The sequence below is a fragment of the Triturus cristatus genome, chromosome 9, assembly GCF_964204655.1.
Source record: "Triturus cristatus chromosome 9, aTriCri1.1, whole genome shotgun sequence".
In the NCBI taxonomy this organism is placed as follows: domain Eukaryota; kingdom Metazoa; phylum Chordata; class Amphibia; order Caudata; family Salamandridae; genus Triturus; species Triturus cristatus.
The window spans coordinates 88,969,301-88,981,406 of record NC_140592.1 but is presented as its reverse complement, the minus strand read 5'-3'; the positions used below and the strand labels follow the sequence as shown (position 1 = coordinate 88,981,406).

Sequence of the window (12,106 nt, the reverse complement as noted above, 5' to 3'; positions counted from 1 at the left end):
TAATGTTAAAAGTAAAGTGCGGCTGCCGCGATTATACCAAAAGTAAAGAAATACATGTTTTTTTCTATTTCTTTACTTTTGGTATAATCGCGGCACCCGCGCTTTACTTATAACATTAAAAGTAAAGTGCGGGTGCCGCGATTATACCAAAAGTAAAGAAATAGAAAAAAAATCTATTTCTTTACTTTTGGTATAATCGTGGCACCCGCGCTTTACTTTTCATGTTAAAAGTAAAGCGCAGGTGCCACGGTTATAGCAAAAGTAGAGAAATAGATGGTTTTTTCTATTTCTTTACTTTTGGTCTAATCGCGGCACCCACGCTTTACTTATAACATCAAAAGTAAAGCACGGGTGCCACGATTATACCAAAAGTAAAGAAAACAAGCGGCACTGAAAGCGATCGCGTCGCTATCACTATTGTCAACAACTAGTGGTGCGCGCGCACCACAGAGGCGGTGGGGGGGAGAAAGCGAGGCAGCGACAGCAAGGCGAATGCGTGCTGCTGCGCGTGCTAACCACTGTCGGGAATGGGCGTAGCAAAGGAGGGACATGTGCCCGCCTTTGCCCAATCGCGTGCCTTTTTTTGTAAAAAATACAACACACGAAAGCCAATGCCTGACGGCGAAAGCTGATCACACGCACGAGCGTGTGGTCAGCTTTCAAAACCCCATACAAAAGGGCTCTTGCTGCGCTAGCAGTGCTACGAACTGAGACGCGGGCGCGAGCCCTAAAAAGGTTTCGTACCTCTGTCTCCTCATATTCACTACGAGGAAGGGAAGTGGTGCAATTGCTAGTGTTTCTTGATTATGCACAATAACTCTGGGATCTTCTGGGTACATGGCACATTAATCTAAAAGGTTTTGTATGAGTTCTCTGAGTTCAGACCTGCAATAGATGTAAACATAAGCACCTTCGATTGTAATTTTTCTGCTTTGTTGCACATTTTGTGTGTGCTGATTTTTCAATCTTTAAAAACATTTGTTTTTGTAACTTGTAGCACACTGCTTAGATCTAAATACCGTAGGAGAGTTTAATTCGTACCTCCCCTGAGTCGGGATGCATCAACATTATCATTAATGTCCATCTAGGGCACCCAGGTCCGATGAATTAACTATGCTACGTAGACCTCAAAGTTCGAAAACGCATTGACCCCATTTAAGGATGAATAATGTGTGATTCATTCTAATATTTTTGTATCAGACACTTTTTTTTATAAACTCTTTTAGAGTGACTATATACATTTTATTTTTTACATTCCCTCGTACCCTCTTTCTTTTCCATGCACCCCCTTTGTAACATTACCATGATACTCTATGGGACCTTCTATCATGGGTTAGGTGCATTTAGCCTAAGGCTCGAGTAGTTAGTCAGCAGAACATCACACATAAAAAGGATTCTGCACAAGTGAGCGTACCTCATTTCATACTGAACCAGCAAACTGCCACTGGGTACCCTATGATAATAGTAGACTGTGTTGCTTCCTTGCATCATTGTGTTATTTGAAGCGACCTTGTGTTGCAAAGGGGGGTACTGGCTGAGGGGGGATGAAACCCTACTCAAGCAGCAACTACAATTCTGGTCAGGGTGAAGCACAAGCAAACCCCAAATTAACCTGTGCTTAACTTTCTAGTACCTTGGCATAGAGCAGTCACGCTCAACTTAAAGGCAATGTGTAAAGTGTTTATGCCGCACTTCAAACAGTAATAAAGTGAAAACAACCAAAGAAAAATTCCACACCGTTTTAGATTTAGTAAAATGTAATAAATTATTTGAAACCAAAACAACACAAATGCAATCAGTAGATTTTAAAGTTTTAAGTAAATATAGTGCCTAGAAGCTCAAAGTACCAACTGTCGTTATCTTGTTGTGCTGGACCGAGACAAAGTCACAAGTTGAGGCTGGCCAAAATGTAGCACGGGCCGGATACAGGGACCAAGCTAAGAACCTTAAATCCTGGTTTGCGGAGGGTTGGGTTGGTCCCACGTCGTGAATGTGTCATGGAGTGGTAGTTCCGAGGAGCCGCGGGGCTACAATGTGGAGTCCTGCGTCGTCGAAGACGCTATCGACATGGGACTTGCGATGCAAAGTCCTGCGTTAAAGATGCATCACGCATTGCTGGTTCTGAAGAAGCTACGGGGCTTTGATGTGAAGTCCTGTGCCGTTGTCACGGATACTGGCGACGAAGGGCGTGCGATGTAAAGGGCTGTGTCTGGGATACGTAGTGTAGCGGCAGTTCTGAGGAGACTGTGTGGTGACGCGAGGTCCGTGTCAGGGATGTGTAGCGCTACAGCGGTTCTGATGCGGCTGCGAGGAAATGCATTGCACTGCATCTGTTCTGGTTACAGGACTACCGTTGCGCTGCAGAGTACCTTCAGGGCAATTTCCATAGGGTCCAGGACTGGGTTGGCACCACTTGCGGGGCACAACTGACAGCAAGTTGAGTCAGGAGGCCAGCCAACTTACCCTTGGAGTCAATCTGGTGGTCCTGGGCTCAAGGAGCAGCTCCAGTCATTTTACTCAGGCAGAAGGACAACAGAGAAACAGTGCTTCTTACAGAGCAGAACAACAATCTTTCTGAGTCTTGCATGGATCCAGAGGAATACTAAAGAGTTGGGTCTCAAGGTCTATTATTTATACCTGGTGCCAGGTTTGAAGTAGGAGAAGGTCTGGAGGTTTCTGCCAGACAGGTGTTTGGAATTGCTTTCCTTTCTGTCCCGGCCCCAGTTTGTCTGGAACACAAAAGACGTGTATCAAACCCTTTGCGAGTGTGCCCATGCAGGAACATTGTGATGTGCAAGTGTGGTAGGTGACAGCTCTTCCCCCTCCTTAAGTCAGAGATGGCCCATCATTCCAACACCTATTGCCCTTTGTCGCACTGTCTGGCAGCAATAACCAAAGACCAACTGCCAGCTACACCTAGTCATGTGACCCAGGATACAGGCAGCAGGCACCAAATGGATAGGACAAGAAAATGCCACATTTCTAAAAGTGGCATTTTCAGAACTGTTCAAAATCCAAATTCACCCTTAAAGAGGGTTTTAAAATTACAATTCCATAGACACCAAATTCGGCATTCCTACCTGCTTCCATTGAAAGTTGTCACTTGGACAAGTAAAATTTAAAAGAAACTGTCCAAATTTTAAATACACTGCACCCTACGGGTGACATTTATGTATTAAAATGTAAGGTTTAAGCCTGGTAAAAGGTTTATTTTACCAGGACAAAATGGCAATTTAAACTGCAGGTACAGGCTGAGTTGGCAGTCCTTAGACATGTTTAAAGGAGAGAGCACACACATTTTAGTACTGGTTAGCAGCGGTAAAGTGCACAGAGTCCTCAGGCCAACAGAAACGAGATCAGCAAAAAAAAGAGGAGAAGGCAAAAAGTTTGGGGTAAGACCACCCTTAGGCTGACGTCTAAGCACCTAGTAATGTTATACCTCCTTATATATTCACTTTAATGAGCTTCTCGTAGGTTCCTTCGATTCTGGACTCATTCTGTGATTCTCTTTAAGAGTCGAACCTAAAACAATTTTTTTTATAGCTGGGCCCTAGTTTTACCGAGTTGTAATTTACTAAAATTACAATTGGTTAACACTCCACAGGATTCTGTTATGATGTTAAAATATCTGATAACCTAGGACTTCATGAAACATTGGCTGAAACACTGCTGATGTCTTTGGGGAGTCAACACATTTCTTTGTTCTTGCACATTCCTTATTATCTTATACAAAAGAGGTGATGAAGGTGAGACAGAAGACCGCAAAGGCAGGCACGTGGATTCCAGGAGACTTTTGTTTTACGGGTGACTGTCAGTTTTGCACCAATGCTAGACCAACTGAAGAGTCTACCCTGATGAGCAACAGTGAGACCGATGAAATAGGTGAAGCAGTTTGAGCAGGAAGGGATGGCAAGCAGAGACCTGATGATGAACAGCTATTTACGCAGGGGAAAAAGGCACCTTTGACAGCTATTCTCATTCATAGTTCCAAAACATACTTTTGCAAACCCATGATTTCAGAATATTCTTTGACTGTGAAGAATGAACATAACCCAATCACGGTGGAGAGTACTCAACATAACAACTGACAGACAAAAGAGGAAGCATTAATAACAGATTTGTTAGTCATTTTTATTCTCAGTTACAGAAGTTAAAACATTCTCATAAAAAAAATATATGAAAAAATGCCAGTTCCATGCCCATTACAGTGGATAATTTATTTTTAGCGTTGAGGCAGCTTTATTGATTAAATATGTGCACGCCCAACTTAATCTATTCAACACTTGCCAAGAGTTCACTTTTTTCATAATTTTCTGGAATATGTATGTAAAAGGACTGATGCTGGCAGTGCTTCCTTCGCGTGCCCTGGGCGGAGCTTTAACAGCCAATAGTCAATTTCTACTTCCTGCTCCGTTTGCTCTTTGTAACAGCTTTCCCGCCTTCTGAGACTCGCTGGCGTTTTGATTTTCGCTTTCCTGCCTTCACCTCTGGGAAACTTCTGTCAAAACAAAAATGTGCATGTTAGTCTTCACACATTCACAATCGTAAAATGCAACAGCCCTAGAGACAGTTGATGATGATGTAATCCGGATGGCCGACTTGAAGTTAAACAATGACGGATAGAAATGTTGCAGTTTATGGTCGAATAAGATTTAAGTCCCTAGGGAAAGCTTGATGAACACAAGGATTAAAGGTCTAGTGAGTCTTCTAATCTCTATTGGCCAACATCCTACCTATGTGAGTAGTTAGGGAAGGCCTTTACCAACATGAAATCAATCTGTGATCCCTGTAATCGGTTAGCACAGTTTTTGGCATTTTATTACCCTGATTAGCAATTTATTTGTCAAAATATCACAGATAGTGCAGAGCTCTGAACCCCAGAGATAACTCCCTTCGTAGCATTTTGGTACTATTCTCAGTGAACACCGACTTGAGTATGGAGCGTGAAAGAGCATAAGCCTAAGTGGATGAATAAGCTTATCACAGTACACCATCTTTTCTCCATCTACTTTGAGGGTTAAACACTTAAGCATGAAATTTGAGGAAGCCTGTATTGGAGATGTTGTACCTGGAAGCTTGCGCTGCCAAGGCTGTGGCTGTTCTGTGTGAGAATGGAGGGACTTTGTTGGTCCTGTATGTGATGATACTCGTCTGAGGAAGAGTTAGAGTGTTGTGCGGCCCTGCCAACACTCCTGTGCCCGGTTCTGTGTGAGATGGAAAGGTGCACTATAAGTGACTGTGTTTCACTGTCCCTTAATGTAGGGGAAGTTAGACCTAGGTACACTCTTGTTGTGTTAGATCTATGCAGGAGTGTAAGGACAACTTGCCATATCACTCCTGTACCTGTTCTTAAACAAGGATGCTAGTACGTGTGTTTGAGAAAAAGAAAAGGCCACCTCTACTGTTCTGTGAATAAGAGAGGCTTGGGCAGTCCCACACTTTATTTTACCTCCTTACTGTGTGGGGTGGGAGAATGCACTGTCACTGGTGTTGTTAATCTGGGAATAGGTGACTTGGAAGAAGAGTACGCTACACGAGTGAGCGAGCAAGAAAAAGACAAATAATTTTATATAGGGATGATTCTATTATTGAGTCTATAAGAAAGGAGCCAGTTGTAAATGAAGAAAAAAATGATGACAGCCTGCATTATGCATGGAAAAAGGATGGGCATCTGTTTCTGCATGCCTTGTATGAGAGGAAGCTTGAGCGGGTTTTGACTGAGATATCATTTCTTCATACATGGGAAGCTTGCACTACTGCTGTAATTTCTTTAAATGAGTACTAAGGGACCTTGCACTGCTGCTCCAATTTGTCCTGCCAGAATCACTGCATCTTAAGCTGCTATGGTGTTTACCTTTTCATCATGAGCAAGAGAAGCTTGAATCGTTGATGTCTAGATCTGTCCTCTGAAAGGATACATGAGGGCGGGGCGTAACACAAGCCCCGGAGGTGCAGGGGAAGGCACAACCTTTGAGGGCCACCCAATCCTTTAGAGGACCCCACTCATCCCAAGGCCAAAGAATATCTGTGAGATATGGGAGACTGAGGGGCCCCTCTTCACTTTCTGCAGGGGTGGACCATCATTTTGTGTTAATCCACTGCATGAGGCTAAGTATCTAAAACTACTGATGCAGCACCTTCCAGTGGCATTCCTTACATCTGCAAAGTCAAATTGATTGCAGTTTACTTATGCAGTGTACTTACACTAAGGTGAGTGACTTCATGAGCCTGAAATTAGAGTGGGCCAGTGTTCCAAGCAAATTCAGTCTACATTCCACATATTACCACTCAGGGATCTATATCGTCCAGTTTTAACATGTATATGTCTATTTGGTTGTTTTACGCATGTCATGTGCCGTTTGTGTCATATTTTGGTACTGTCTTTTTTGTGTTTGATTTGTTTTTTGTGTTGATTGGTTTTCAGCCCTGATGAAGCTCCTACTGTTTATGAAACGAAACGCGTTGGCTGGACAGTTTGTGTAGATAAGGAATTAAAAGCGATGATCAAAGTGCAAATAAAGGTTTTGAAGCAACAAGATTGACTGGACTTTCTTACCTGGCGCACCTCCTTTTGCTTTATTGACTAAGGATCTGGAACACAGGGGCACCACACAACGGCAGGTGCTGGAGTTATTGTGCGCAGGAATCTCTGATAGACGAAACTAGCATGAGGTGCAGATTGGAAGGTCCGCCGGTGGGTTCTTTTCATTTGACACTTGTGGTTTTTATGTTAACATATAAAACATTCTCTTTCTGGTGAGATAGCAAAGGCAGAATCCGAGACTCTCTATGGTGCCGTAGTAGGTCGGGAAATGGGCGAGCTAATTTACACTGGTAGTCATTATATACCTTTGTGTATCTATAGAACCAATGATGATAAAATGAGGCCGATTGGAAAACTAAGACATCTCTGATGCCGAAGCAGGCATGGAAATAGATAATACAAAATCCTGCAATACCTTTACACTAGCCTTCACAATCACTGCACTAAGGCCTCACACAGGACAATGTCATCGTTACTGGCTTTGCAAATGCTTGTTATTTTGTGAGGCTGTTGACCTGGCTGCGGCACCTCTAAAAGTCTTTGAATCTTCCAAGACAACACATTTTCAATGAAAGGTACAATGCTAAAAGAAAAACTTGTTCACATTTTGCTTTAAAAAAAATACATTTCTGTTAGGAAGGAGAAGGCAGCATGGTTAGCTAGACTTGGAGGGGGCAGAAGCCAAAGAAGTTCAAAGGAACGATTGGCTGAGACACTTACGCATGTGTGAGCCAATGATGTTAAAAAGGGGAGCTTAAATGTTCAAGACAACATCCAAACACTTAACAGTTTGTTTTGAAGCTTCCATATTGTCAAGGTCAAACTGGACGCGACTGATGCCATGAATAAACAGATTTTTCCCAGTGAAGTTGTGTCTTTTCTGTGTTGTGACATGAGGATACACAGGAGTCCAATGTACATACTGTAGACAGAAGAAGACTTGATGGATCACTACATGTTATCCATGCAGAATAAGGCGAGGAGGGTCTTCCACCATAACCAGTTGATTCCAGTTAACCAAGCGGAATCTTATCATGGTATCGCATACATTATTAGAGGATGTGTAGGGGACACCAAAGTCAAATGAGTCAAAGGCCGCAGTCCGATTAGGAAGGAAGAGGAAGCAGGAGTTTCATTGGTTGAGAATGAGGGTCAAGTCACCCAGAATTGTTAGTGTGGTCGCTTTGATGCCATTGGTTTTGCAACAGGATTGATGCACTGCATGGCGATTCTTTTGCGCTATATTATTACTAAGTTGAAGTTCTACGTACTTTCCAATTGTTTTGCAAGGACGGTTACCTTGGTAATCAGCATTGTCTACTGAGGTTGACAGAATACAAACAAGGCTTCTATGGAAGTAATGTGGTCAATGTTGATGAGTGTCAGGAACATTTCTTCAGAAGCAGAACCATGTATATTCATGTATTCAAAGCTGAGACAATAAGTTGAAGGAGGCCTTTACAGAAGTAACTGGGAGAAGACTGGTCAAATATAGAAGCTGGTGAGTCAAAGGATGCTCATGACGTTGCTGAGAACATGCAGGAACATATGTAGAAACTGGGGCAATTCATTGCACTAATTGCAGCTTTGGGGTAAAAGTAGAAATAAGATGAATATTCATTTTGAGTAAATATTTTTTTTTCTGAAAACTAAATTTTTACTTTTTTCCAAAGGGGGAGCTAGGTTATCAGTTGATAAGATATGGCTTTGCACAGAACTTTAATAAAAAAAGTCCAAGGCTAATTTACTGCTTGCAGTGGCAATGTAATTCCTCTTCGTTAGTGAGAACTCTTGTTGCTGCCTAGTATTGCCTTGCTGCGGACCCGCTGGACACACATACTTTGCTCATCCGAGTTATTTTTTGCCACTCTTAATTGTAGCATGTTTACTGATCTCTACAGTTGGCGCACCAAAGACAAAGGAAGCTTATAAGTATAGGTATAGTGCCATTTGACCACGTAATCCTGTTTTCACTATTAGATTACACACACCCTTCACAATGTTCTCCAAGCTCCTAACCCAAGACTTGCTTCCTAATAACTTCCAGCAAAATCATTAAAAGCCAACATTGCTCACATACAAAATACAACACACATAGCATGGCTATCTGCCAACACATAAACTGCAGAGAGGACCATTCTGAGGACTCTTGGGGAGCTTGCGTAGTGCAAGGTCATAGAAAGACTCTGTATCAAATACCATATTTTACTCTATCGACTTTAATGTATGCTGAGACTAAAATAATAAATGTTCCATCATCACATAATAGACTCATAGAATCATCCCACATTTCTCTCCTCATTCATCCATCCATCCGTCTGTATTTTGAGTAGATGTAATTAGTTGGGAACAGTCAACTTGGATCTTTTATAAGTTTATCAATATGTCTCTGGTTCTTTCTTCAAAAAATATATCAGATGTTAACCTCTTCAGTGCCCATGACGAGATAGTCTCGTCATGGAGCACGGTTGCGCTGTGCCCATGACGAGACTATCTCGTCATGAACCCCACCCACTAGTGCAACGCCCGGCACAGGAGGGGGAAAGGGCGTGGCACTGAAGGGGTTAAACGTCACAGAAAAATGTGCAGTGTTTCCAGATGGTAACCATCAGCTACGCTTGATCAAATAGGGGTTACTAGACACCTTTGTCACTTAGAAATCTTTTGATCTCATTACACAATTTCAAGCCTAACAAGTTTCTTGGAAAAAGTCACCTTTGAATAAAAGTATGCTTCATTCATGGGAAACAGCATCGTTTTATATCTAGAACTAAGCATCCTGATAATAATAGTCACCACCGGAGAAGGATGTTGACAAGATGTTCTGTGATCAATATAAACCACATTTCCCACTACAGCACTGTCACCAAGGAACCTTTTCTTGAGACGATATATAATGCAACCATCCATACACCCCTTTTGTGAGTTTGTGATAAGATGTTGTTCTCTCAGAGTTACCTGCCAAGTCTATAAGATGAACTCTGAGGTATTAAGCAACTTTATGCAAATATCTATGCGCGAGGATTCCATTGCCAATGTCCATGACTGTTATCTGCTTCTTATAGTCTTTTCCTAAGTTTGTTGACTATCTGACATGAACAACCAGCAAGCTCAGGGTTGTCTTTGCGTGAGGCATTGCCTGTCACTAGCAACTTCACTCCTGCCTGTATCTAGTTACAGGAGTGGATCTTCCCTACTGATACCCCAGCACACTTACTTCTAAATTTACTCTTGTACCACTAAGCCTGTAGTACCCATACCCCTGCCTATACCCTGGGAGATCTTGCCCTGCCTGTAATCCAATAACTCTTCTCCACCCGATACCAAAGTTTCCCTTATACCAACTTCTCTCTATTACACTTGCACTTTTTTTCCTGTCACTATCAGTTTTGTGCGCTTTGTTCTTGTGCAAATAATTTTTTCAGATTTTTGTTTGGGGCGGGGCGGAGGGGGGGGGGGGGGTTTGAGGGGGGATAGAATTGCCTCAAATTTGCCAATTGAGTTTCACCAACAATAGTTCTTCAGACTGGTGTTCCTGCTTTGATATATTCCGCAATTGGAAGTTGAGTCATGTATTACGGCACCGCTCAATGCCCGTATTTACTGGGGTAATTAATGGGGTTTGGTGCCTCCTGAATGTGGAAGGTGAAGGTTGACCTATGCAGGATTTGGGACGGCCTAATTGAAGAGGGTCATTTTCAAAGCCTACCTGGGCCTCAAGGTGGTAGGCCAGGACATTTCTTAGGAGGGGAGCCTGCCCTTGATAGTCTTATTTCGGTGCCTCTTCCTTTTGAATATGGCCTGGGTGATCATGCTGGCACTGCCTGACATGAGGTTTTGGCCCAGAGGTTTTGGAAGCAAGGTGTCTTGACCTCGCTGGTTTAAGGGCGTGGTGGCATTCCTGGCAGGTGGAGGAAGGGAAAAAGTGGTGCTGGACATGGGGCAGCAGCAAGGAAAGCAACTGTGGCTCACAAGGTCAGGGAAGGGGCAGTGCCTCTGTTTAAAAGCTACCTTGAAACCTTGTCTGCTCTTTTTGTTGTCATTTCCAGGCAACCGGATGTCCTATTTGTTTCTAGGATGAACCGGGCATAATCAGGTGAGAAGTGGGTCAGTGGAGGAGGGAGCATCCATATCAGACTGGCACGACAAGGTTCCCTCCAGTGTTTACCAGACCGCAATGCTGCAGCTTCGAGGTCTAGAGGGGGGCCCACTCCCCTGGGCCTTGCAGTGCTACATGAGGCTGTAAGGTAAGCCAAGGGCAGGGCCCCCTCTCCTGGGACTCGCAGCACTACACTATAGCTGTGAAGCCCAGGGGATGAAACTCCCTTCCCTGGGCCTCGCAGCTCATGGAGTACCAATGTTGTTTACAGTAACTCTGAGATCTTGATGAGTGCTTTGCTCTGTAAAGGACATCACCACAGAGCCAATAGGGCCCCCTTTCCAAGTCATATTTTAATTACTGCTGGGCCTAAGACCCAGAGGTACCTAACCTCACCGACATCCCTGGCTTTGGGTGTATTATGCTCACCTTGCTGTGGTTCAGCTCTGTCTTTTAATGGATGTTTTCCCAGCCCTGGACCTCACAGCGATTATGTACAGTAACTAGGGCTGGGCACAAGGCCCCCTTCCCTGGCCCTTGCATTCTTGGATAATAAGGAGCTATGGGTTTTCCAAATAGATTGTTTTCTTACTAGTGTTAAATAGCACTCTTTCTTTGTCTTTACAATATTCGCAAACACTCTACAGAACTCTTTGATGGACATGTGGTGGAAGGTTGCAAAATATTGTCAGATATTTTTAATAATTCCCTAACCCAATCCCCAAGGCACTGAACAGGATGATCATAAAAAGAGCCACAACACGCCTAAGTGTCAGAAACAAGTTATGGGCATTCGCACAAACATATGGCTCTTTTATATTAAAAAAAGACAGGATTGCCTCATCTCGCTGGCAGAGAATTGATGTTACATTTTACGACTTCCTCGCTTAAAAAAGCTCAGACTTTTAAACCCTTCTGAGGCGGACAACCAGGGAACAATAATGCTGAAGATCAGGTGTTGAAATGCTCCAGAAGTAGCACCTTCCTCGTTGTTCTCATGGTGGAACAGGTTCAACATGTTCAGCTCTTTTGACTCATCCATCAGTAGATCTGATCCAATGATGTAGCCATGGAATGAAACAGTACAAGGGCGCATTTCTGAGAAGTGCCAATGCATTTTGAAAGCTATTGTGCAATGTAGCAGTGGACAAGTGTACTTAAATTTGTGTAAGGTGGGGATCCTCTGAGGCAGGGAATGCTGCCTCCACATTAACACACTCAAGACACAGAATTACACGGATCACAGTTGTGTCCAAATAAACTTTAAGAACAATATTTAGGTGCAAAATCCAACATATTTACCAAACTGTGTGTGGTAGGTGTACGTCGAACAGTGTCTTATAAATCCTCGCAGAACAGAGATCTGTCAAATAAAAGATTACATCTGTACATGGACTGGGGACAAGCAAACTCCATTGGGTATGAAGAGCTGATCCCTAAAGGTGTCCACCAAGTTTTTGACC

The 12,106-nt window shown here is 43.2% G+C and overlaps 1 protein-coding gene across 2 annotated transcripts in view; it reads right to left on the bottom strand.

The window, feature by feature from the left end:
* Positions 1–4,110: 4,110 nt before the first annotated feature.
* RAD18 (RAD18 E3 ubiquitin protein ligase) overlaps positions 4,111–12,106 on the bottom strand; it is a 588,315-nt gene continuing 580,319 nt past the window's right edge. For both annotated transcript variants that reach the window (XM_085624487.1, XM_085624486.1), the window contains one exon: positions 4,111–4,498. In XM_085624487.1, coding sequence (XP_085480613.1) covers positions 4,497–4,498 — 2 coding nt within the window. In that variant the 3' untranslated portion in view covers positions 4,111–4,496. The remainder of the gene's footprint in view (positions 4,499–12,106) is intronic.